At 33.5% G+C, this 25,286-nt stretch overlaps 2 protein-coding genes across 2 annotated transcripts; both read right to left on the bottom strand.

Moving 5' to 3' along the window:
- Window positions 1-3,028: 3,028 nt before the first annotated feature.
- LOC7496811 (uncharacterized) lies at window positions 3,029-7,218 on the bottom strand. Its single transcript, XM_002298473.4, has 9 exons — window positions 7,003-7,218; window positions 6,677-6,703; window positions 6,410-6,526; window positions 5,826-6,072; window positions 5,521-5,583; window positions 5,063-5,155; window positions 4,851-4,943; window positions 4,629-4,721; window positions 3,029-4,279 (listed from the first exon to the last, which is right to left on the bottom strand). The coding sequence occupies exons 1-9, from the start codon at window positions 7,059-7,061 to the stop codon at window positions 3,200-3,202; spliced, it is 1,872 nt and encodes a 623-aa protein (XP_002298509.4). The 5' UTR covers window positions 7,062-7,218; the 3' UTR covers window positions 3,029-3,199.
- Window positions 7,219-22,344: 15,126 nt separating this feature from the next.
- Window positions 22,345-24,900, bottom strand: LOC7496810 (uncharacterized). Its single transcript, XM_002298472.3, has 5 exons — window positions 24,635-24,900; window positions 23,796-23,855; window positions 23,500-23,583; window positions 23,210-23,385; window positions 22,345-22,721 (listed from the first exon to the last, which is right to left on the bottom strand). Exons 1-5 carry the CDS (start codon window positions 24,654-24,656, stop codon window positions 22,623-22,625), a joined length of 441 nt encoding a protein of 146 aa, XP_002298508.1. The 5' UTR covers window positions 24,657-24,900; the 3' UTR covers window positions 22,345-22,622.
- Between the last annotated feature and the right edge of the window lie 386 nt (window positions 24,901-25,286).

Genomic DNA, 25,286 nt, shown 5'->3' with positions numbered 1-25,286 from the left:
CTCCATTGGGATTACGGATCAGTGCATTTCCTAAACACAATCTTAATTAGACCTAACAACAAGCAAGATCAACAATATGCGGGTGGTTAATTACGTGTCACATATTCGATTCTCACCATCGTGCCAAGAGAAAGAACGGTGGCCAAGTGCATGCATGAGTGGATTTTTCCTTGCACATATCATGCATGCATGGGACTCTCTGACCTCCTTTATTTGTTGCTGTCTACTCTCTACTAGTTTCTCTGACCTTCCCCAACTGTCTGAAGTCAAGAGAATTTTGACCTCGAAATGAAGAAAAGAAGCATAAAATCTTTAAGAGATCTGTATGTGAACTTTTTGACTAAAGTTCTTTATTAGACATACTGGGAAAAACCCTTTCAAAGGTGGATAGAGCTCTAGTATCCAACAAGCTTTCCTGGTTCACTGTCATGGTCTATGATTCCAGCGTCAAAATCATCAACCCATTTGAGATGCTCCCACGGGCCACGCCCACAGTTAATGAAGTCAATGTCTATGCCAAGAGAGGTTTCGCATGCTTGATGGATTTTAGCTAGCTTTTATTTTGATGAAAGTGACTCGACATACTTGGGTGATGATTTAAACAGATTAACTAAGATTAATTTTTTAAAAATAAAAAAATAACATTGTTTTAAGATGAATTGTTTTGATTTAAAAAAAAATAAATCGAGTTTTGATGTAATTATAAGTTGACCCACCAAATTATCCAAGTTTGACCATATCTATTTTTACCTAGATTTTTTAAATTTAATCTGAATCCGATCAACTCCCAAACGGAACATGTCTCGATTGACTCACCTAGATAAATAAAGAGTTATTGTTAGATATTAATGTGTTATATTGTATTATGGTGTGAGTTAAAAAGTAAACATTTGTGTTGTAAGTTGAGAGTGCATTAACAAAAGAAAGCATCAGCGATTGATTATTGTGCTTTTAAAAAATGGTGTTTTTGCTTGAAAGTATTGTATACCCCGGCCGTAATAGGCTGTTTTGCTTCTCGCCAAAAGTAGGAGCAGCCTAGTAGGTATCCTATTTGATTTAAAAGGAGAGCCTTTTTTATTTTTTTTATTTTTTTCAAGAGTCATAGTTTCCTTTTAAAGCTTCTGATTTTGAGAATCAAAAGCGAACACTAGTTTTATAAAATAAGCAGCTGAAAGCAGCTTGGTTCAGTAAAGCAAAATACCATACAGGCAATGGGAAAAACTCAAAAAAGAATTCAGTAGGAGTTCATTGACCGTTATTCACCTGCAATATTCAAATGAAAGGATTGTTTTTGGAAGGATTGTAAACTTATTTTTTAAAAATATATTAAAATAATATTTTTTTAATTTTTAAAATTTATTTTTCGATTGAAAAACATAAAAAAAATAATTTAAAATAAAAAAATAATTCAAATTTTAACCAAAAAAAAAAACCAGATTCACTTTCAATACCAAACACCATTAATTAAAGTTAAAATTAGCAAATTCAAATGCTTGCCTACATATGCCTATCAAGTTTTTGTCTTTGTTTGATTTTTAAGAGTGTTGTAATGGTTGCTTTTCAAAATGTTTTTCATTGCAAAACATATTAAAATAATGTTTTTTTATTTTTAAAAAATTATTTTTGATATCAGCACATCAATATGATCTGAAAACATTAAAAAATATTAATTTGAAGCAAAGAAAAAAAATAAAAAAAATTAATTTTTTTCAAAAGCACTTCCGAAATGCAATGCCAAACAAAAAGGTACGTATACTTTTAGTTGAGGTTGATTTATTAAAATATATGTTTGGTTAAAACTGTGGTAGAAATTGAGGTTGAACAAAAAGTAGTTTAATGTGTTTGGTTAATAATACTTTTCAAATTAAGGTTATAAAATAACTAAACAAGACTTATATTAATATTGATGGTTTTTAATTAAAATATTTTAGATTTAACTATTGATATTACATCATGAAATAAACAATACTTTATATAAAGTAATTTTTATTGTTCTATTAAACTATCTGCAATTCCATCACGAACGAAATTTATCCGACAAGGACTACAGTTTTCATTACTTCCCGAGCGTGCAACAAAGTTAGATAAAATATTATCAGAAATAAAATTAGACTTGCGATCAAATTCTGCAAATGTTACGTCATCATATGATATCCTTCTAATGTAATTATGTAATGCCATTGAATAATTTTAAACACTAGTTTTTTGAATAAAAAATAATATTTGAAAATTGTTTTTGGAATTTTTTTATTAAATCGACCCGATTTAATACATTTAGGTTTAGACTGGACTGAATGCAGTTTATGAACAGGGAGACGCTCTCCACTGTTCACATGCAATATGTAAATAATGGAGAGTGAACTCTCCACTGTTCACTTTACAGAACAGTGGAGACGGGGAAGCAGCAGAAGAAGAAGAAGGAGAAGGAGAAAGAGAAGGCCGCGCCTCTGTTTACAGTGGAGAAGCTCTCCACTGTTCACGTGAACAGTGGAGAATGAAGCAGCAGAAGAAGGAGAAGGAGAAGGAGAAAGGGAAGGCTGCGCCTCTGTTTCTGCTCTTCTTCTCTCTCTTTGAGGCCGCACCTTTGTTTACAGTGGAGACGGGGAAGCAGCAGAAGAAGAAGGAAAAGGAGAAGGAGAAGAAGGGAAGGCCGCGCCTCTGTTTCTGCTCTTCTCTCTCTTTCAGGCCACGCTTCTGTTTACACAAGAATAGGAAGCAGCCAGGGACATCGTCTTCAACTTTGTCCCCCAAACCAGAGAGAGAAGCAGAAGAGAAGAGAATCCAGAAAGCAAAAAGAAAAGGAAGACTAGATTAAAAACAGAGGAGAGGAGGCAGCATTGGTTGACCAGCCTTTCCTCACCATTATCTTTCAAGCAGCAGCTTGAAGTTGTTTTTTGTTAACCTGCGGTTTAAACGCAAAATAGTAATAGGTTTCACAAACAGTAATTTGTGTTTAAACGTAACCAAACCGTTTATTTTTGTGTTTAATAAAGTTGCATCGAATACCATTGACAGAGGAAAAATATCATTTGACCTTGTACCATCACGTGAAGTTAGCTTGTATAACTAGAATTCAAGGATACAGACGGGAGACAAAATCCAAGTAATTGATTAATCTACAGGTATCTTAGATTCTCGTAGCCACCTTAACCTCCACATATCAATGTTCTACAATAGTGATATGAACATATTCAGCGACTCAGGCATGCCGACTGCCTCCAAGACCATCCAATTCTCGCATCCTAGCCAAGTGCTTATTCCCATTAAGGTGACAGTGGATGTCTCCCTCACTGGTGCAATTTACATTACAAATGGTGCACTGCCACTTGGAAATGCTAACAGCCAAGTGCTTATTCCCTTTAAGATGACAGGCCAAGTCTCCCTCACTGGTACAATTTACATTACAGATGGTGCACTGCCACTTGGAAATGCTAACATCCAAGTGCTTATTCCCTTTAAGATGACAGGCCATGTCTCCCTCACTGGTACAATTTACATTGCAGATTGTACAACGCCACTTGGAAATGCTAACATCCAAGTGCTTATTCCCTTTAAGATGACAGGCCATGTCTCCCTCACTGGTGCAACTTACATTGCAGATTGTACAACGCCACTTGGAATTTCTTATCTCAACAAATAGGCTCTTCATCGGGTTCTCTTGCTTGCCTTGCTTCTTCGCTTCATGTATTCTATTTTCAGGTGAAGTATTATTGCTGATTGTACACTTCTCTGGCTTGTTTTCAGGAAAATTAGTTTTCTTTCCTACTGAAGCAGAAGAAGCATTGCTATGTGATGCCTGGTTCTTGGAGTTCAGCAGCGCACGAGCTTGCTCGTGTTGTTTTCCTTGAAGATGTGAGTTAATGTCTGTCTGACTTTTAAGCGTTACCTGGCATGTAAGACAAGTCCAAACTTTTTGGGCATTCTGAGGAGATAATATGCCAGTATGATCTCTAACACCAATCCTTGCGGTTGCCATGGTAACATTTGATTTCTTTCCCACTGAAGCAGAGGAAACCTCACCTTTTGGTGTCTGACTCTTCACTTTTAACTGTTCACGAGCTGCCTTGTGTCGTTTCCCTTGCAGATGTGAATTAAGAACTGTCTCACTTTGGGCTGTTACTTGACATAGAGCACAAGTCCATACCTTTTGGACTTTCTCAGGAGGTAGTATCTCGTAAAGATCTCTGCCTCCTATTGCTTCTGCTGCTGTAGTTATGTTCTTCAGGGGCTGAAATGTTCTGTTTTCTGTCTGACCAATGTTAGGTTCTATTTGTCTAACCTGCAAAGGCAGTAAATATAAATGCTCAAAGGATGGATAAATGCACATGGTAACGAGGGCATTGAATGATAAGAAACCAATAAAGAAAGGCAAAATTTCACAATCATAGAGGGGAAGGGAACGGAAGGAAATTTGTGATCCACAGAACAGAAATTTTGAAAATTTTATAAAAAAACACAAGTTCTAGAAGTTTTAGATTGTTTGGGTGGAAGTAACAGTATTTTATAATTCTGGGTCCAGACAAGCTCTTCGTTCTTTCCCACATATTTTTGGATGTTCAAATTTGTAATTAGGCACCAACATTTCACAGTTCATACTACTATCTCCAACTTTTGAATAAATTGGTTACCTGGTTGGTTGATGAGACTTCTTTTTTCTCTGTTATTTCCACAGCATTACTGTCTCTGGGTAGAACTGGAAGTTTAGGTTGTTCAAACTTTAACTGCATGGATCAAAAGATATTCCAATTTCGCATTAGGCAGTAACATTTCACAGTTCATAATACTATTTCCAAGATCACAGGTAGACTTTTTCTTTAAAGCCTGAAAATTTCAACTGCTATTTAAATAACCTGCGTGGTTGATGCAACTTCTTTTTCCTCTGTTATTTCCACTGCATTGCTATCGTTTAATTGAACCGGAAGTTTAGGTTGTTCCAGCTTTAGCTGCATTAATCAAAGACAATCAAATTTCTCATTTGGCAGTAAAAATTTTGCAGTTCAAAAACGCGGGTATACTTTTTTCTTTAAAAGTGCCAATAATTCCAACTGTTGAATAAAATTACCTGCTTGGTTGATGCAACTTCTATTTTCTCTGTTATTTTGGCAGCACTACTGTCTTTGAGTGGAACTTGAAGATTTGGTGGCTCGAACTTCAGCTGCATGAATCAAAAGCTTGATAAAGTTTTTCTTTTTTTTTCTCTTTTTATTTCATATGGTTGAAATCAGTTAATTTGATTGCCAAAAAATAAAAACCTGTACTTCGACAACATGACACTTAACAACCACTCTTCTACAATAATATAGAATTAGTTCATAAGTTGGACTTCTTTTCACAAAAACATAAATCAATCAAATGAATAGAAGGAAATGTGAGTGATGCATGCGGTTGCTGCAATGATCGAGCTCCCATTATCAAGACCTTTCCTACTACCATTGGTCAGGTGTGTTTTTACATTCATTTGACTTGAACAAGTAATATAAGGATCCATAAACAATATGCAAGTGAAATTAGTGGCCTTACCCTATCCTCTGCTGCAACTGCCTTGATCTCATTCACAGCAACATTAGGCTTTGCACTCCTTTTCTGGAAGAAAGAGACAGGTGTTTGGGAGGGCAGTGAAGATGAGAAGACATACTTTTTATACCACAACTATATAGATAGCATCTATCAACCTAATTTTATTATAACCCTGATTCAATCCAACCATAGCATGCATATGATTTTATGCACATAATAAGAACATCAAAATTAAATCGATGCAATTAATTTCATGTATATATCAAAAGATTTTCATAGGTATTGTTTCCATGAAGAAGTATATGTACCGTGGAAGCAATGAGATTCTCCAAAGCATCAATGCCATTTTCCTTCACATATCTCTCCACCTCAACAAGAAAATCATCTTTCTTGAAAAACAACTCCTCCAGCTTTTTGAACTGGCAGATGATGATTCTTAGGTCCATGGATAGGCATGGATGAACAAGGCGTTGATAGACACAAAGGGAACCATCAAAGTCAGGCAGAACCAAGCAGCCGACAATCATTAGCTTAATGTATGGCCAGAAGGTTAGCCTGACATATATATATATATATAGAGAGAGAGAGAGAGGAAAATAGAGATTGAGGTAAGAGAAATCAACAGCAAGGTACTTCCTGTTGTCCTAATTAAATACCACACAACAAAATTCCCCATTTCAACAATTTGCACCAAAGTCCAAAATCATCTTGAACATATAAACTTCCAACAATTGTGCGTGCTCAGAGTAATTACAAAACATAAGGAAAAATTCCCGTAGATCAGAAGCTACAGAAATTGTTTTGACTCCCAAGAGATTATGTGTTCATTCGTTTCAATTGAGTACGAAAACAGAGCTATATGATGTAAAATGCAGAAAATATAGTAAATTACCATTCAAGCTGAAAAGCACGTTCAAAGAGCAAAACCACAGAAATGGAGACCCAATAAGCGATCAGTTTCTGGGTGTCTGAGTTTGAATTAGTCTCGATCGCTTGAATGGAAGCACATCTGTTGACATTCAGAAACAAGAAGTGATGACTCATAACTTCTTGGGTAAATAAACACCGATTTTACATTCTGAATAACATAACTGAATCATCATTAGAAATCGCGAGTCATTAACAGGAAACAAAGTCAAACAAAGAGAGCGAGACTTACAAAGGATAACCCAAACCAAATACAGGCCTGCGACCATAGAAAAGAAACAACTGATCATCAAAATCTTGAAAACACAAGCACAAAGCAAAGCAAAACAAAACAAAACAAGACTTTCTTAATTAATCATTGGGACAAAATAAAATGCTTAAAATCAAGCATTCTCATGATTAATCAGAAAATATGAAACTGAGACTTCTATTAGTTAAAAGAAACAGAGATCTAAGAACTTAGAACCAAACTTCAAAACCACATCACAGGTGGAGATTTTCAGTACTATTGTACGTACAACAAGGCGATTATGAGTAGAGATACACTTATTTTCATACCAGGCAACAATGTCAAGGCATTTCACCACAAATTTTACAACACCCACAAAACTCATCATGAACTCAGAACTCTTTGAGAATATTTTCTCAGCTTAATTAATCTCTACTAAAGTTTTGTTTGTTCAGATTTTTACTAATAAAGAACCATTGTGGAAGCAAGTAATAAAGAAATGGGGTGGAAAGTGGGAAGAAGTCGCTTTTTCTAGCACAAGAGCTATTTGATTCACGAAATGACAAGTATGTCCTTCATTTGTGTGTTATCTTTAGATTCTTTACTCGCTTGAGTGGGCAGTAGCTTTATACTAGCTTCTTTTTTAAAAACAAAACTGAAACTTGGCGAGTGTCGCTAGATGATTACTCGCAGCAGGACCCAAAGTATGGGCATGACATGTTACTCAAGTACAAATGTGAACGTGTACATTCTTACGTACGGAAGATATGTCTGAATTCACCTAGATTCAGGATTCCATAGCGCTCTGTTTGGAAAAGAAAGGAATGAGATTCGATTCGATTGATTTTTGCTGTTAGTACAATTTTGTGTTTAAATAATATTCTAAAAAAAAAAAAAAAAAATTCTTGTTTTTAAATACTTCTAAAACAATAGAGTGATTAACATCTGTCCCTATGCTTTTTTTATAAAAAAAACTGTCAAGGAGATTAGATTGTTGTTAGTATAATTTTTCATAATTATTAAACTTAACCTTAGGTTACAAATCAATTAATTTTATTTTTAAAATTGAGTAAGTCAATACTAAACATTTAAGGTATAAACTCCAAGCTTGATTATTATTTTGAATTTGAAGAACATTATGTACATCTGTTTGTTTTTGTATTTTAAAAGTATTTTTGAAAAAATTTAAAATTTTTTTATTTTTTTCTTTACTTTAAATTAATATTTTTTTTATGTTTTTAAATCATTTTGATGTATTGATGTCAAAAATAATTTTTAAAAATAAAAAAAATATTATTTTGATATATTTCTGAGTAAAAAAAAAAATTAAAAAACAATCACAAACATACTCCCAAATATTACATGCTTGGTTGCGCTTTTTGTTCAAATTGTATATTTTTTTTTTCTGAAGTAAGATTAGAGGATACAGGGTTTTTGGGTTGGGTTAGAATGGCAGGGTTTTTGTTTTTAGATTAACGTGTAAAAAACAAACTTAGATGCTTTGTTAAGAGAATGTTTATAATGAAATGAAAGTTGTGTTTTACATGTCCAATGCCTAATGATCAAGCAACATCCAGGCCACATTCTAACCAAATAAATTAAAATAATTTTATATGGCCCTTCACCTCTTGATTTTCTTTTTATTATTTAATTTTTTCCCCAAATTTATAATAAAACTATCTTTAAATAAAATAATTTAGATGGTTTGTTAAAAGTATCAGAATATGCCATAATTAGTGTTTTATGGAGATATTATTCTTTAAAAGTATCAAATATGCCATAATTCTCAAATAAATTATCGTGACGTTTTTATTTTTTCATATAGTTACATAAAAAAATAATTGAGATATTTTTTTAAATTGAAAATCACTTTACATATCATAAATATGATTTCGTATGAAAAACCAAATATATATAAAATAATTGTTTGGCTAAAAAACTAAATAAATAAATGATGTTTTGTTTTGAAAATACATTTTTTTCCACTTAAATTCAAATGATTTGATTGAGAGGTTTTTTTCTTATATAGAAAAACTAAGGCTTGTTCGGGTGAAAATGAAACCTTTCTAGTTTAATTGTTTTAAGTTTATATTAAAAAACCCATGTCGTGGAAAAAAGAAGTCATGACTTGTCAATTAAAAAAGGAAATGAATAAATAAAAAGACAAAATCTTGACTGAATTCATATACATTTTTAAGTCATGAATTTAAATCATTAAATTTTTTTGAAGTATTTATTTTTAATATCTTAAAATTAAATAAAAAAAACTAGCATCCTAGAAACGCACTTAATTAGTTAAGGTTTCTAGTATGACTGGTTTTATATATAAATATAAATAAAAACATAATTTGTACTGCATATAGTAGAATGATATTAATGTTATTTGTTCACATATCATAACATATCATACAAATATACTCGCAATATTAGAAAATAATATAAATCATATCTTGAGACCTTACCTAACAGTTTAAGCTATTGGGTTGAGATGGTTTTTTAACATGGTATCAGAACCTTAATGACCAAGCGGTCACGAGTTTGAATCTCACCATCCCCATTTATTTGATAAAAATTAAGCATAATGTAATATAGGCCTGTGCAAGTTTCAAGTCCAAAAAACTTTCAGTACTTGATATATTAAATTGAGATGATTCTTTGATTAACAAGAATTAATTTTATGTTTCACATGATAAGCAATAGAACAATCAAGATCTAACTTCTTTTATAATCTGCTTCAGTCTACAACCTTTTCTTTATAATTAATTTCTAACTTTACTCGTTTCTTTCATAATTTTGCCCACAGGTTTACTTTATGATTTCTGAGTATGTAGTATAATATTTAGGGGCTTAAAGAGTATTTGTCAGTATGGTAGCGATTATTTTCAAAATACTTTTCGCTCGTCAATATATTAAAATAATATTTTTTTTTATTTTAAAAAAATATTTTCAACATCAGTACATTAAAACGATCAAAAAACATAAAAAAATAATACTAAACAAAAAAAATTAAATTTTTGAAAAACAAATTCTAAGATTGGCATATATATAAATTTATTAAATTTCTTTGAATGTAATAAATTGATATAAGAAATCTTATCAAAACTTAGATTCAAATATATATATATTGATGTACAAACTAGTTTAAAAACACCATTTAACATTGAATAAAAAAATTATATAAAATAAATTAACTTGTAGGTTTTCGTATAATCTTCTTTTCCTTTTTTTTTTTCATATATAACAATAACATTGAATTGAATGCAATTTTCAATTTTTTTCTTAACGTGTACAGTTCTTTGTTAGAAGTGATTGAAAAATTCTTTTGACTATGGGCTTACCATATAGTAGAGATTCTATTGTAACCATAATGAGCGATGTAATACTAGAATATACATATTTTTATGAATGTTAAATAATTTTAAGGAATTAATTACCTAATTAAATAAATATATTAACTTTCTTGATTCATTATATTTAAATATTAGAATTAGCATTTAAAATAATATTTATTTATTTTTTGTTTAATTCACCAGATATAAAGATACACTTTTAAAATTATTTTCAATTAATGTAGAAACTAATCTAAGAATATCCTTTACTGTTAAAGAAATTAATCCTAGTTAATATTTCGCGATTAATGTTTAAGCTCAATACCGTTCCTAATACAGAATGTATATGTTGGAAATTTTGTATATTCAAAGTGTTCAAGAAAAGCTCTTAATTAGTCATGGGTAATAAACTAGCTTTGCAAATAATAAATCACGGAAATTTATGTCTATTTAAAAATCTATTTAACTAAATTAAAATCGTAGCTCACAAGATTTTGAAAAATGATAGATGGATGAATAATAACATATAAAATTTGGTTTGTTGTTCATTAATAAAAAAATTGAGTAAACATAAGAAATAATATTACAATTATTATATATATTAGCATTATATGACGGATAATAAATTATTTTAAGACTAAATGATTAATTTTTATATTAATTTACATCTTTAATTTTTGTTTTATTAATGTGGGTATCCAGACTAGCTAGTTTACACGCACCTCGACTAATTCCACGGGCCCTGAATTTAACAATTATGTAAGTTTCAAGTGGCTCTAAGATTTGTGTGACTCAAACTAATGATTTCTAAAAAGCAAATTTAGGGCCTCACTGCATCTTCAAATTTATTTTCTATAATAATAAGTATGGTATGTGCGTTGGTGTGTGTGTATATATATATTTCTCATATTAAAAAAAAACATGTTATATTTTTTTTTTAGTTTAACGTGGGTGTCCGGACCAGCTTGCGCGCACCTTGACTAATCCCACGAGCCCTGAAGTTAACGACCATATAAGCCTCCAGTGGCCATCATATGAGCAACCACAAGACTTGAACTTGAGATCACAGAGAGAACAAACATCTTAATCTCAAACACTTACCACTGAACCACCAACTATATAGGTAACTTGTTGTACTTTTAGTATTTATAGTCTTTGGTGTGATATCCAACATTATGAGAAGAGTCCACACAAAACGGACACACGTTGTACTTTTGTGGATAACTTCATCACTAACTAGTGTAAGATTCGAAGGTGGACAAATTCGAGTCTTCGTAATGGGAACCCATTGCAATCCATAGAATACTACTGATCATAGATCATACAATTGGGGATTCTTGCATGTCTTTTGGGTTTTGTTTTTGTTTTTGTTAGTGTTTGTGTTGAACTAACTATGGTGCTTTCTTATTGCAATTCCTTACACTTTCTATAATTACTTGAAGCTAACACCTAGCTAGCTACAATTATTTTTAAACAACAATTCGTCTTGCTTGTCGCTAGCTCTGAGAGATTGTTTAATGGTTTTGATTAGATACCATGTCGTGCATTGTGGGGAGGATTAGACGTGCCATATTTCAGGGTGCGCATGGGATATAGGGATAACATCCATCATTTTTTCCCCGCAGTGAAATTGCCCGAGATGCTCTTGGTAATCGAATGCCATAGATAAATGAACTTGCTCACACCAAGCAACAATCCATGATTAATTATTTTTATATTTTTACTGGTACGTGTTGCAAACTAATGTAATATACTAGGTGTGGAGTTTTAGGGTACATGTGTGAATGTGATAACTGCTATGATTTAAAGTGTTTTTTAAAAAAAATATATTAAAATAATATTTTTTTTATTTTAAAAATAATTATTTTTTACATTAGCATATTAAAATAATTTAAAAACATAAAAAAATTAATTTTTTAAAAAACATAACTTCAATTGTATTTCCAAACATTAATTCCTAACCCCTTTAAACTGAAGTGAATGCATGGTCTAATAAAACCGGGATCGAGATGTTCCTGAGTACACCGAAGACGTCGTTCTCCTCCACTTGATTGACCGTCTTCCCCAACGTGATTTTATAGTGGAATGTATGTGCCTCGTACGTAGCATGTCCACTTGCGTTAATATTGATCCCCATCGTTAATTGTTTTTAACCATGCATGATCTATAATCACCAGTATTAAATTCTTGACCCTTTTTATTTTCTATGCAGGACTCGCATGCTGACGAGATAAAGGCAAATGTGGAGGGAACCGGAACCGGAACCAGATAGGGAGGCATGGAAGAAACTGTGCATCAACTTTCTCAAGGGTTGATTTTGACTGGAGTTTTTATTTTCATTAAAAAATAGACTGACTTGTAAAGAAGAAATATTTTGAGAACTTTAGCTCAAGACTCCTTTTGTCTTTGTAATCATGCCGTGTTTAAAAAATATATATATATATATATATTAAATTATTTTTTATTTAAAAGGAAATATATCAAAACAAACCGCAGGTTGTCAAAATTTCAAGCAATTAGTTGTGAATGGAACGGGTATTTTGCAACGAAGCATAGATTCTTGGGACATGGTTTCTCATTTTTTTCCCTACTACTCCACAAGTTCTTATTCAAGCGGAAAGATTCGACAAGAAATCCCGAATGTGAACAAATTGTATGGCAGTGTTAGTTCGGCACCTCACCGTCCAAAAAGAGGATGCTAGATCCCTTGAGGGTCACGCAGGGGAGCTTCAATTTGACCTCCCATGAGTATTCTTTAATATTCTCAAATCAAATCCGAACTATGAATATTCTCTTCTCGTAATTAATTTTTACCTCATAACTAAAGTCAGTTGAGCTATTTATGTAGTTCTATTAGCTAAAAATATGTGATGTTATGCTTTTTTCTTATATTTATGTATATTTCAAAGAAATAATTTATTTATTAAACAATTCATTTAGCTTTTTAAAGAAAATATTTAAAATCTTTTTAGAAATTATTTAATTCAATTTATGAATTTAATAATGATTTTAATTTAAGTGATTTCACTAATAAGTAGTGCACAATACAACACATCAAAACAGGTATATCAGGAGCCAACACAAGCAAGCTGTAAATTAACTGAATGATCCATGCACTAATTCAAAAAAGAGACCGAATGGATTAATATCATTCACATTTATAACGACGTGATCATTTGGTTACAGTGGAGCGCGGCAGTATAATACTCGGTCGTCTGGTATTTAAAAGGTTTTCTGGCTAATTCCCACGAGTTAGAATCAGGAATTGGTAATTAATTATTTTGGAAATCAAGCACTTCATTTTATCATTTAACAAATTAATAAACAATTACATGGCACGAATACTTGTGTCATTTTAAATTAAAATGCAAGCACCGGGATGGGTGCCATTTTAAAGAAAAAAGAACAGAGAACCAGCAAACTGGAAACAGAGCTGCTGTGCTTTATTATGTGATGTATCATATATATACAAAGCACAGACGAGAGTACAATGCAAAATAGAAGCTCAAGATTGAAAGGAAAACCGACCATCTTTATCCTATAAAGACTGCATATATTTCTCCTAAAATATTGGCATAATTAATCCTCCACATATCAGATATTTGAAGCTAAAGAATCGGCTAATATTTGGTCTTCTTCCCCCTTAAGCTGAATCAAGGGGATTGATTGATCCAAGCTTGGACAACAACCGGTGGAAGTGAGCAGAGTTCAGGGATTTGGTGAACATATCAGTAAGCTAATCATGACTGTAGGTGTAATGAGTTTGGATAATCTGGGACTAAACTTGTTGACGAATAAAGTGACAATCAACCTTAATATATTTTGTTCTTTCGTGAAACATAAGATTAGCTGCAATATGCATGGCAACTTGGTTGTCACAAAACAAAGTCATAGGGATGCTACTTGGAAAACCCAGTTCAGATAGGAGACCTTTAAGCCAAATTAACTCACAAGCAGCTGATGTCATTGCATGGTATTCAGATTTGGCACTGGAACGTGCAATGACATGTTGTTTCTTGCTACGCCAGGAGACAAGATTACCGCCAATAAACATACAATAGACGGTGGTTGACTTGCGATCAATAGCATTGACAACCCAATTTGAATCACTGTATCCGATTATCTGAGTACGACCATTTTTAGCCATGATAATTCCATGTTCAATAGAGCCATTTAGATAGCATAGGATTCGATTGACAATACTTAAATGGAAAATAGTAGGTGCATGCATGAATTGGCTAACAAGACTAACTGTGTAGGTTATATCAGGTAACGTGATAGTAAGGTAAATGAGCTTACCTACAAGATGTTGGTAGTGATTGATAGACTGAAGAGGCTCACTATTTATGGCAAGCTGCAATTTGCTATCCAATGGAGTAGGGGCAGGCTTGGCATCCATCATTTCAGCATCCTTGAGTAAATTATGAACATACTTACGTTGATTAAGAAATAACCCTTTACGAGAAGCAACCATTTCTATTCCAAGAAAATACTTCAATCTGCCAAGATCTTTAATTGGGAAACAATGTTGTAAGGTGGCCTTGAGACGTGATATAGCCTTACTATTATTTCCTGAAATAATAAGATCATCAATGTAGATAAGAACCACCAATGTTTCCTTAGGTCCAAGATGAACAAATAAGGATGAATCCACATTACTCCTTTTGAAACCAAGTTCTTCAAGAACAACACTTAAGCTTTAGGATGACCAGGAGGCAATTTCATGTAGACTTATTCCTCAAGATTCTCATGCAAGAAGGCATTTTTTACTTCCATTTGACACATTAACCATCCATTGTTCATGACAACTGATAGTAAAACACGAACAATGTTCATCATTGCAACAGGAGCAAAAGTTTACTTGTAATCTACTCCAAAGGTTTGAGTAAAACCCTAAGCTACAAGACGTGTCTTGTGTCTGTCAATGGTGCCATCAGAATTAAACTTAGTTTTATACACCCACTAGTTGCCAACAACATGTTTTCCTTTGGGAAGTTTGACAATACTCCAAGTTTGATTCTGAGCAAGAGCTAGAAGCTCATCATTCATGACATGTTTCCATTCATCTTGAGAATTAGCTTCTTGAAAATTTCATGGCTCATGAACATTAGATACAACATGAGTAGGTGAGAGTCATTGATATGTAAGGGAATTTGGAATAGGATGTCTTGCTGCAAAAATGACAAAATCTTGCATTTTAATTGGAGGAGCACGATTACGAACTGGATTTTTACGAGTCTGTGGTAAAGGAATAACATGAGCATCCAATTCAGATTGCTTATTAAGGGGATCACCCTCAGGATTAGCCATAATAAGATTGACGACCCTTGAGCTAGAAGAAGGACCTGTAGTAGACACAGAAATACTACCACTAGAATTGGCATAATTGACAGCCCTTGAGCTAGAAGAAGGATCTGCAGTAGACACAGAAATACTGCTACCAAAATTTGCATCGGGTTCAGAGTGTTCATGACTATTTTCAGATTCTGAAATAATTGGACCGAAGTTCCCTTTACCTGAAGACACATAAGTGGTTGATAAGGAGGTGTTGCTAGCAGCAGGAAGTAAGGCTAAAAGAGATATCATATCTGTAGGAGCTGGATAGGGCAGAGGAAAAAGATCTTTTGAGGATGTCTTCTGACTTATCTTATCATAATATGAAGTAGTTTCTTTAAATTGAACATCTCTTGATATGAATAGTTTCCTGGAATGAGGGTGATAACATTATAACCCTTCTTGGTTGAAGAATATCTTAAGAAAATACACTTAGCAGCCCTTGTATCAAGTTTGTCACGATTTGGAGCCTGAATATACACAAAATATATGCAGTCGAACACCTTTAAATGTGAAACGTCAGGTGACTGTTTTTGCAAAACTTCAAGTGGTGACTTAAAAAGCAACACTCGGCTAGGTAACCGATTAATTATATATGCAACAGATAATACTCATTAAGACCAAAAGGATTTAGGAACATGCATTTCTATCATCAAGGCTCGAGTTTTTTCCAACAGATCTCTATTTTTGCGTTCAGCTACCCTATTCTATTGGGGTGTACCAATATAGCTAGACTAATGTAAAATGCCATGAGAAGCTAATTACTGTGTCATTTTTTTAGACATGTATTCGGTGCCCTTATTAGATAGAAGAATTTTAAATTTCATAGAAAATTGAGTCATGATTAACATATGAAAATCTTTAAAAACATCAACAACCTCACTTTTGAATTTTAAAAGGTATATCCATGTCACACGAGAAAAATCATCAATGAAAGTAATAAAATACTTATAACCATCAAAAGATTCAATAGTTGGTCCCCAAACATTATAGTGTACAAGTTCAAACATCTCATTAGATATAGACAAAGAAGGTGAAAAAGGTAGTCTGGTGGATTTGGATAGATGACATGTATCACAGGTGATGTTTCTGGCATCTAGACTGGCATTAATTTTGTAAGAACACTCTCGGAGGGATGGGTTAAACATTGATGCCATAAAACCTTATCCTGACCAAAGGAAGAAAGATCATAAATTTGAGGTCGCTTATTGTTTTTAGAATTATTGTTTTTATCCTGACCAAAGGAAGAAAGAGCATAAATTTGAGGTCGTTTATTGTTTCTGGCATCTAGACTGGCATTAATTTTGTAAGAACACTCTTGGAGGGATGGGTTAAACATTGATGCCATAAAATGTTATCCTGACCAAAGGAATAAAGAGCATAAATTTGAGGTCGCTTATTGTTTTTAGAATTATTGTTTTTATCCTGACCAAACGAAGAAAGAGCATAAATTTGAGGTCGCTTATTGTTTCTGGCATCTAGATTGACATTAATTTTGTAAGAACACTCTCGGAGGGATGGGTTAAACATTGATGCCATAAAACTTTATCCTGACCAAAGAAAGAAAGAGCATAAATTTGAGGTCGCTTATTGTTTTTAGAATTATTTGAAAAATAATAAAGTCCTTGAAAAAAAAAACCTTCACCAATTGTCCTCTTGGTGGCGCGGTCCTGAAAATGAACTCGGTGAGAGTTAAATATAACACAACAATTTAGTGTTTGAGTGACCTTGCTAATGAAAAACAATTGGAATGGAAAGGATGGAACATATAAAACCAAAGACACCACATTTTCAGAGAGCAATTTAATTTTCCATCTACCTTTGATAGAGACATGTTTTCCATTTGTAACAGAAATATGAGTTGGAGTAGTGATTTTTTGAAATGGTGTAAGCTAGTCATTTTATATGTTATGTGATCAGAGGCACCCGAATCAATGACCCAAAAATTATTCACGGTGCTAGCAACTAAAGCAGTCAAAATACCTTCTAAATTCTCTTGTGATAGATAAGCAGAGTTTGCCAGAAAGCCAGCAAACTTACCAAGAAGAGTTGTAGAATCAGAATTGCTTGAGGCTATCAAGCTAGTATCACCTTTTTCCTTAAGATAAGTAGCAAAATCATTAAGAAGGGCAGCCAGGTCAACCCTTCATCAGTAGAGTGAGCAACAATGTGAGCTCTATGTTTATAGTCCTTTTGAAGTCCCTTTTCCTTTTCAAAGCTAGGCTTCAATTCCGGATGAAGGGTCCAATACCGCCCGATTATGTGTCCAAGATTATGATAATAAGGCACTTCAAATCTGGTCGTTTTTCTTTGTAAGATTTGTTACTCTTCATCTGTCTGATAACAACATAGACACGAGTTTCTGGCAAGGTGATTCTTGGCTTTGGATTCATGATCTTTTTGCAAGCTTCTTCTCGTTGTATTGTAGCACATACATTTGCAAGGGATGAAAGATCAAAATTCATAAGAACTCGACTTCGAAGGTCTTCATAATCTGGACCAAGACTGGATAGTAGTTGAAATATCTTGTCTTTCTCATCTTGTTTTTTTAATACTGCAACATCAACAGTGTGAGGATGATATAATGCAAGTTCACTCCACATACCTTTCATAATTCCAAACAATTACACATAAGTCTTGCTATCTTGTTGTAGATTAGCAAGATCCCTTTTGATTTGAAAGACGTGAGCTGCATTGTTTTGATTTCCATACATTTCCTTCACAGCCTCCCAGAAATCTATTGAAGATTCTGAATAGCTGAATAGTTTAGCAATATTGTTCTCCATAGAATTGAGTAACCAAGACATAACAAGTTGATCCTTGCATTGTCATGCTTAATAGTTATGTGAGGAAGGGTCAGGGGCTTTGATATAGCCATCAACATAGCCAAGTTTGTGCCTTCCACGAAGAGCAATCATCACAACTCTTGACCAAGAAAGATAGTTGAGCTCATTCAACAATACTGAGCCTGGACATTGGTTTGGATTATTTTGTTTTCCTTCTGAAATGTTAGAAGATTTATTGATGTCATCAATACTAACATATTTAGAAGAGTCTTCCATAGAAAACTTTAAACAAAACACAGGTCAATCGAAACCTACTCTGATACCATAAAGAAAAAAAAACAGAGAACCAGCAAACTGGAAACAAAGCTGCTATTTTAAAACACCAGAACATCGTGCTTTATTATGTGATATATCATATATATATATATACAAAGCAGAAGCGGGAGTACAATACAGAACATAAGTATAAGATTGCAAGGAAAACCGACAATCTTTATCCTATAAGAATTGCATTTCTCCTAAAATATTGGCATAATTAATCCTTTACATATAAGATATCTAAAGCTATAGAATCGGCTAATATTTAGTCTTTCTCCTATAAGCTCTCTTTTCAATGCACAAGGGATCTGGGCCCGTCTACTTTTCATGTGTTATCCGAGGATTTTTTCCTGATGGCATCGGCCATCAAGAAGAATGATGGTATAATTGAAGTGTTATCTCTAATTATCTACTCGATCATCTCCATTGCCTTGATCAAGTATATTCTCATTGTTATGGCTGCAAATGATAATGGGATGGTAAGCCATATGAGATTGTTTGAAATTGAATTGAATATCAATTGGATTGTTGAGAATTTGTATTTGGTCTACAAAATCTTCGTCCGATTACAATAACCGTTAATAGTTAAAAAGGTGATTGAAATTAATTTTTTGAAATCAAAATTGATTTTTAGCTAATACATGAATTTTCTAATACTGATTTGAGTTTTTAGTTTTACCCCCCCTCTCTCTCTCTCTCTATATATATATATATATATATATATATATATATATATATATATATATATATATATATATATAAAATAAAAATATAGCAGTTGATTTTAGGTGAAAATTTTCTTCAAGATGCTTCATGTCTCTTATCGTGTTTTCTAAACATAAATGTTGTACGTCTCCTGTGCAAAGTTAAAAGAAAAGGAAGGAAGCTTAAGAACTCTAATATATTATATGTTATTTTTTTAGTTTTTCTTCACGGTAGTAAGATATTGATTTTAAAATAGAAACAATTCAAAAAATATAAAGAATATCCTAACTATTAGATTTAATAGTATTATATCTAAATCCTTAATTAGATATGATTTAATAGGGCTTACCACATTGGATTAAAACTCAAATTCATCACAACCCTTAAAAGAAATTTGTCCTTAGATCTTATCTTGCCATGTCACCTGGTGTACCAAGCATTCGATGCACCTTATCACATCGAAGCCAAAATCTATCAATCAGGACTGTTAGATCAATTTTCAGATAAAGCCAACCATATTTGAAGGATCAATTCAGGAGTGATCCAGCTATTCACAAGCTCCAGGTGCACCAGCTTACCATGCTCGCATCTTTATCGTAGCAAACCTTAGAGACTCTCTCTCCTATCGCTGACAATTCTCTCTCTCCTCAGATTTAACAACTCTGGCCACATCAAGCCACCAAAACACCACAAAAAGACTCATCTCCTCCTCGCGAGCAAACCTTGGGTGGTTTTCGTCAACTTCACTCCCTAATATTTCCAGAAAAAAGGTCGTGGCATCTTCGGCCTCCCGAAACTTCAAACCGTTGATTCTCTCTCATCAGCCATCAACGGCCACAACCACCACCATTATCAGAATCCTCTCACCGAGATATACCAAAATCTGTCCTTTTTGGCTTGGAGTCTCGCCAAAAATTCCCCCTCCAGCAGTGGTGCACGTGAGCTACACGCGCCACTAGGGGTATTTCATCACTTCCAGGGAAGTTCAATTGTATTTCGGTCTTTTTCCTATACAATGACACTCAGGTAATTTTGGGGACTTCAAGGGGTATTTTTTTTATACATGTATCTATGTTTTTTTGTATTTTGTAAAATACCCAAAATAAATATAAAGAATGACGACGCGGGTCTAACACCTAATTTATCCCGTTATCGTGGGCGAGTTCAAAGCCCAATTCTCAAATATGGATTATGCGCATTTTTAGTGATTCCAACATAATCTTCATTTTTAGGAATGAATGTTATTTGCTGACACATCTCTCTTTTTTTTTAACTGATATCAAAAGTTTAAAAACAAATATGGATTATGTCCATTGTTTCTTTTTACAACTTGGACGTAACTCTTTTTTTTAGGGTTAAACATCATCATTTCGACGAGTCTTCTGATTTTAGGGATTGATGTCATTTTTGACGCGTCTTCTATTTTTAAAGACTGACGTTAACCCTAAAAAAAACAAATTGCAAATAAGCTCCGAATATTATAGCATTTAAATAAAATAAAATAAAAAAACACAAGTAAAGGTAACTATTCACTTGAAAGGATAATTTAAGGGTGGTGTCTACCTTCATTTAATTATAATTAACTCAATACCTGAATCTCTGGGACCAGTGTTTAATTTGAGATTTATAGTTCCATCAAATTACTAGATTGTGACTTCAATAAAATCTTCATTTCCCCAATTAAGTTTTTATTAATAAAAAAAATTGGAGCCACCAAGCAACGTCGTGTATCAACACCATTGTAATATTAATGAAGGACAAATATCCCTAAAAGAGGGACACAAATCTCTTACACATGTATTCATGAAAGATAAATATCCCTAACAAATATTAACGAGAAGAAAAGGTGGGTGAGCCTAGGCTATAAAGTCAGGCCCAAAAAGAGTTGGGATATCAAGCCTAAGAAAGTTTAGTGATGTACCTGAGCTCCAATGCATGGCTAGAGCCAATGATGCGCTAGGCGCGTGTACAATGATTGGGATAAGACATGATGCTTGAGCTTAAAAGGTGTTGGGTGTGGGCTTAGCACCTAGGATTACGCATCATACCCGAGCCCACAAGGGTGCTGGAAATGGACCCAGGAACCATGTCCATGATATAGGTCTAAATCATGTTTCCTAAGCCCTTTCAAGATTTGGGATGATGTTAAAATAGGCTTGGGCAAACTAAATATATTATTATTATTATTATAAAAAAGGCTAATAAATCCCCATTCATCATCAGGTGAAATAAAGCAGATTATGATCTACATCTTATATATTATTCCACCCATCTAGTATAATTTTTTATACTAGATAATTTTTTATCTAGTCTTTGTTAAAAAGATTTGAAAGAAGAGAAGTTTCTTAAGGGTCCAAAATTGTTTATGCAGTGTTGTCAGCAGTGGGAGATATCAATGATTGACTTGATTCTCATATGTTAGAATTATATTATGGATGATGCTTAATTTGCAAGAAATTACCAACTTCATAATCCTTATCAATGATCGACCTGATTCTCTTATGTTATTGCACGTCTTTGATTGTCTTTTTGGGTTTGATCATTCAACACACTCAGAACCAGCAGTCATATGAACCAACTTAAACGCATTAATAGTTCAGATGTGCAATCTGCGATGGTGCAATCCCTGTAACGTTGTGCAATCTGCGATGGTGCGATAGTTCAGTTGTCCGGTGAGTTTGTGGTTGTCAGACTGGTTCCAAGGCCGGCAACCACACGAGACCGGACAAATTCAACAGCACAGTAGGCGACAGTTTTCTTGTTGGAGAATTTATGGAAGAGGACATATATCCTCATTATAGTCGACAGATAGAATTTCAGATTGTTCATACTGTCTAGAGTTAGCGAGACGTGCATGTAAGAGACAGAAAACAGTTTTAAATTGTTGGGAATTTTTAGCTTGTAAAGATTTGCATTCTACAATTTGAATTCTAATTGGATAACTTTATAAGCTTTTTACACTTAATTTATCTATAAATCAACATTCTTGAAATCAACCTAAAATTATAACTCGTTCAGAAATGGACTCTTGATCTATAACATATTAATTCATGTTCATACGATCCCCAGTCTTAAATTACCTGTCGTAATTTGTTGGTGAAAATTAACTTTACAAGTGTTTATGTCAAATTTCTTTAGTATTTCAGTGATACTATTTCAAAAATACCTGAACAATTAAAAAAAAGGAAAACAGATACCATTACTGAATCAGTGTCCATCTTCGTTATTCAAGACCAGCCATTGCCATTCAGTCAAATGAATATGCAGTTGAGATTGGAAAAGCAATCTGAGAACCTGGTTCAAATAATAACTGGGAAAGGTCCAGTACTTAGTCCTCCAAGTCCAGTAGTTCACCACAAAAATTATTAAATGTATCATAAATGGACAGCAGCTTCTTCATCATCACATGGATTGATCATGATAGAAATTAAGTTAAAAGTATATGCTCCATTTCATGGCAAAGCAAAGCGACAACACTTAGGCACCCAACATGGAGCCTGAGTTCTTCCTGCACTCGGTCAACATGTCCATGTAGAACTGGCACTTGCTGATGTCATTTCCAAAGTTGTTCACACACTGCAAAGAAGACAGGTGAAACTAATGTCAATGCAGGAGCAATTTACAACCTAAGTTTGTGTATAGCACAAAAAAATTCCAGGAAATGGAACAAAAATAAAAATCATAAGCATTTTGTAAAGAGAAGTATCCCTTCTTGGAAGAGTGTGAACTCTATTTTCAATAAATAGTTCTAACAATGAACCAGCTAAAAAAGACTGTTTTCCTATTCTTGTGGATTCATGTCACTACATGTCGAGGATCTTATCCCAGGAATCATTGGATTCTCTATGGCATCTAGACATCATAACTACGTTATTTTTAAAAATCACAACACAAATTAGGAGTGAGGTTAAAGGATGTAGCAGTTCAGAACTGCATTTCTTAAATTTTGGAGTCAGTGTCTACCATCCTCCAGGCAATACCAGAAATTAACAAAGATAATTAATCACTTGATTTACATTGCTAATCTTTGCAAATAAGTAACCAAACAAGAAAAGTGTACATACATCTTGGAATGCCTTGGTGTGGATATTGCATGCATCAGCACCACCCATACTGCTTGCAGTGGGTGCTGCGGCGGCTGCAGCCTCAGAGACCACAGTTTCATGTTGAATAGTGCGAGGACCCATCACAGCATCTACAGCTCTGTGTGCCACAGCACTTCCAGTGCCAAAAGCCATGCCTGTTATAAGAAGAACCAGGCTTATGCTAATTCAAATAAACATAACATGACCAAGAAATAACATGAAAGAGAGGGTTTCAATCCCAGGGAAGCAATGATCTATCTTTCACATACCCTGAGCTATGGTCGAACCAATGCCTCCAAGAATTGATCCACCACCGCTGCTCTGAGCATGAGCTGGTGGAGGAGCATGGTTAACTGCATCAGAACACGCACGCGCACACACACACAAAGAAGTTAAGGCAAAGTTATGCTTTAAAAAAGGCAACACCAAATTTAAGATGAGAAGGTAAATTGCATGGAAAACCCTCAATCCAAACTAAATGCGATACATGGATCTGTTCCTGTGTGCACCTATAATGTCTTGCAATCTTCAAATTATTCTGCAATACTCTGCAGAGTAGCATTACCTGTTTGGGGAGGTGGGCTGCGAGCTCGGGCAGGTCGAGGAGCTGGGCGGGCAGATCTTCCTGCAAAAAGCATAGGATTACATGTAAATAAGAAGCTGGATGACAAATTGCACAATTGATAAAAAAAATACATCACATAATACATAAACTAAACGATTGGAAACCCGCAAATGATTATCCAAAACAACAAAACGAAACGGAATAGATATGGGTATTCAACAAATGAATCAATCACGTCAACCCCAAAAATTTAAAAGCTAACAAGCACCAACATCTAAGTGCCTAAGTTTTCATGCTCAATAATAACTAAGCAATGAGAATATTAACTAAGCAATGAGAATTGAGCAAAATTAATTTTTTAAAATCATTTTAATATTATAATATTAAAAATAATTTTTTAAAAATTAAAAAATTATTTTAATACATTTCCAAATAAATTTCTTTTTAAAAACAATAATACCTCTACGCAACCCTGCTTAAAAACCTGAAAACCAAACCACCCAATTACACGCATCAACATAAATATGGAAATCCAAACCAATTAAGCATCTTCCAAGATTTAAACAGATAAAAAGGAACGAACTTTATGCTCAACATTAACTTTCACAAATTAAAAAACAAACACAAAACAAATGCTGTAAAAAAGAAAAAGAAAAACCATGACTAAACAAATATAATCAGCACAACACATCCTCTCTAGTCGCCAAAAAAAAAGACGGAGAATCTAAATTTGTATTATTTGGCTACGTTTTCTCAAATCTAAAACAACGAATAAAAATAAACACATAAAAATGAACAGAACCCGGAAAAGAATTAACAGATCTACGTAAAAATCTGACCTCCAGAGCTTCGGCGAGGCATGGTGAGTGATAGAGGCGGCGACTAGATAGATGGACAGAGGGGGTGAGAGAGGCTTCGAGAGAGAAAGGGTTTTGACGTGCCTATGAATTCGTGAAACTGACCATAAAATCTGGACTTGTGATTTTATAGGGTTAGGGTTAGTTAGGTTGAAAACGTGGCAATATATTGTTGGCGTAGGCTAGGTTGAGGGCGTGATTTATATTGTGTTAATGGTCATTTTCGAAGTATTTTCCAAGGTGTCAGTATTCTGAGTTCTTAAAATAATAATAGAATATTCCATCGGGATGCTTTTGAAGCTATTTTCCTCCTTTTCTTGAGAAAGAAGAAAAAAAAACAAGGTTTACAACGGTGTTAAGATTCTTATTAATATTTAATTAATTGAGTTCCTAAGAGGTTGCACAAAATAATTTCTTGTATATTAAGATTTAATTAAATAAAAAATTAATTTTATGATAAAATTCCAAATTCGATATTATAAAATTCTTATTATTAAAATAAAAAGCTAGTTTTGTATGACTATAATAATAAAAGTGGTATTACTCATATATGTTTTTATAACAAATACCATTTGAAATTCTCAAAGCTATTTCTTTGGGTCTCTCGTCTTCAAAAATGTTTTGAATTCTTGAA

This window comes from Populus trichocarpa, chromosome 1 (assembly GCF_000002775.5).
Source record: "Populus trichocarpa isolate Nisqually-1 chromosome 1, P.trichocarpa_v4.1, whole genome shotgun sequence".
Lineage (NCBI taxonomy): Eukaryota > Viridiplantae > Streptophyta > Magnoliopsida > Malpighiales > Salicaceae > Populus > Populus trichocarpa.
Note: the sequence above shows the minus strand (reverse complement) of the source record. Positions and strands in the feature narration are given on the sequence as shown.

Excerpts from the sequence above, each read along its gene's own strand:
- LOC7496811 (XM_002298473.4), bottom strand. The coding sequence starts at position 7,061 with ATGATGAGTTTTGTGGGTGTTGTAAAATTTGTGGTGAAATGCCTTGAC. Across the intron at positions 5,156-5,520 it reads CAGTTGCAGCAGAGGATAGG|CTGAAGTTCGAGCCACCAAA; the intron begins GTAAGGCCACTA and ends TGATTCATGCAG. Across the intron at positions 4,944-5,062 it reads AAGTTGCATCAACCAAGCAG|CTAAAGCTGGAACAACCTAA; the intron begins GTAATTTTATTC and ends TGATTAATGCAG.
- LOC7496810 (XM_002298472.3), bottom strand. The coding sequence starts at position 24,656 with ATGCCTCGCCGAAGCTCTGGAG. Across the intron at positions 23,856-24,634 it reads GCCTCGCCGAAGCTCTGGAG|GAAGATCTGCCCGCCCAGCT; the intron begins GTCAGATTTTTA and ends TGCTTTTTGCAG. Across the intron at positions 22,722-23,209 it reads ACACCAAGGCATTCCAAGAT|TGTGTGAACAACTTTGGAAA; the intron begins GTATGTACACTT and ends TCTTCTTTGCAG.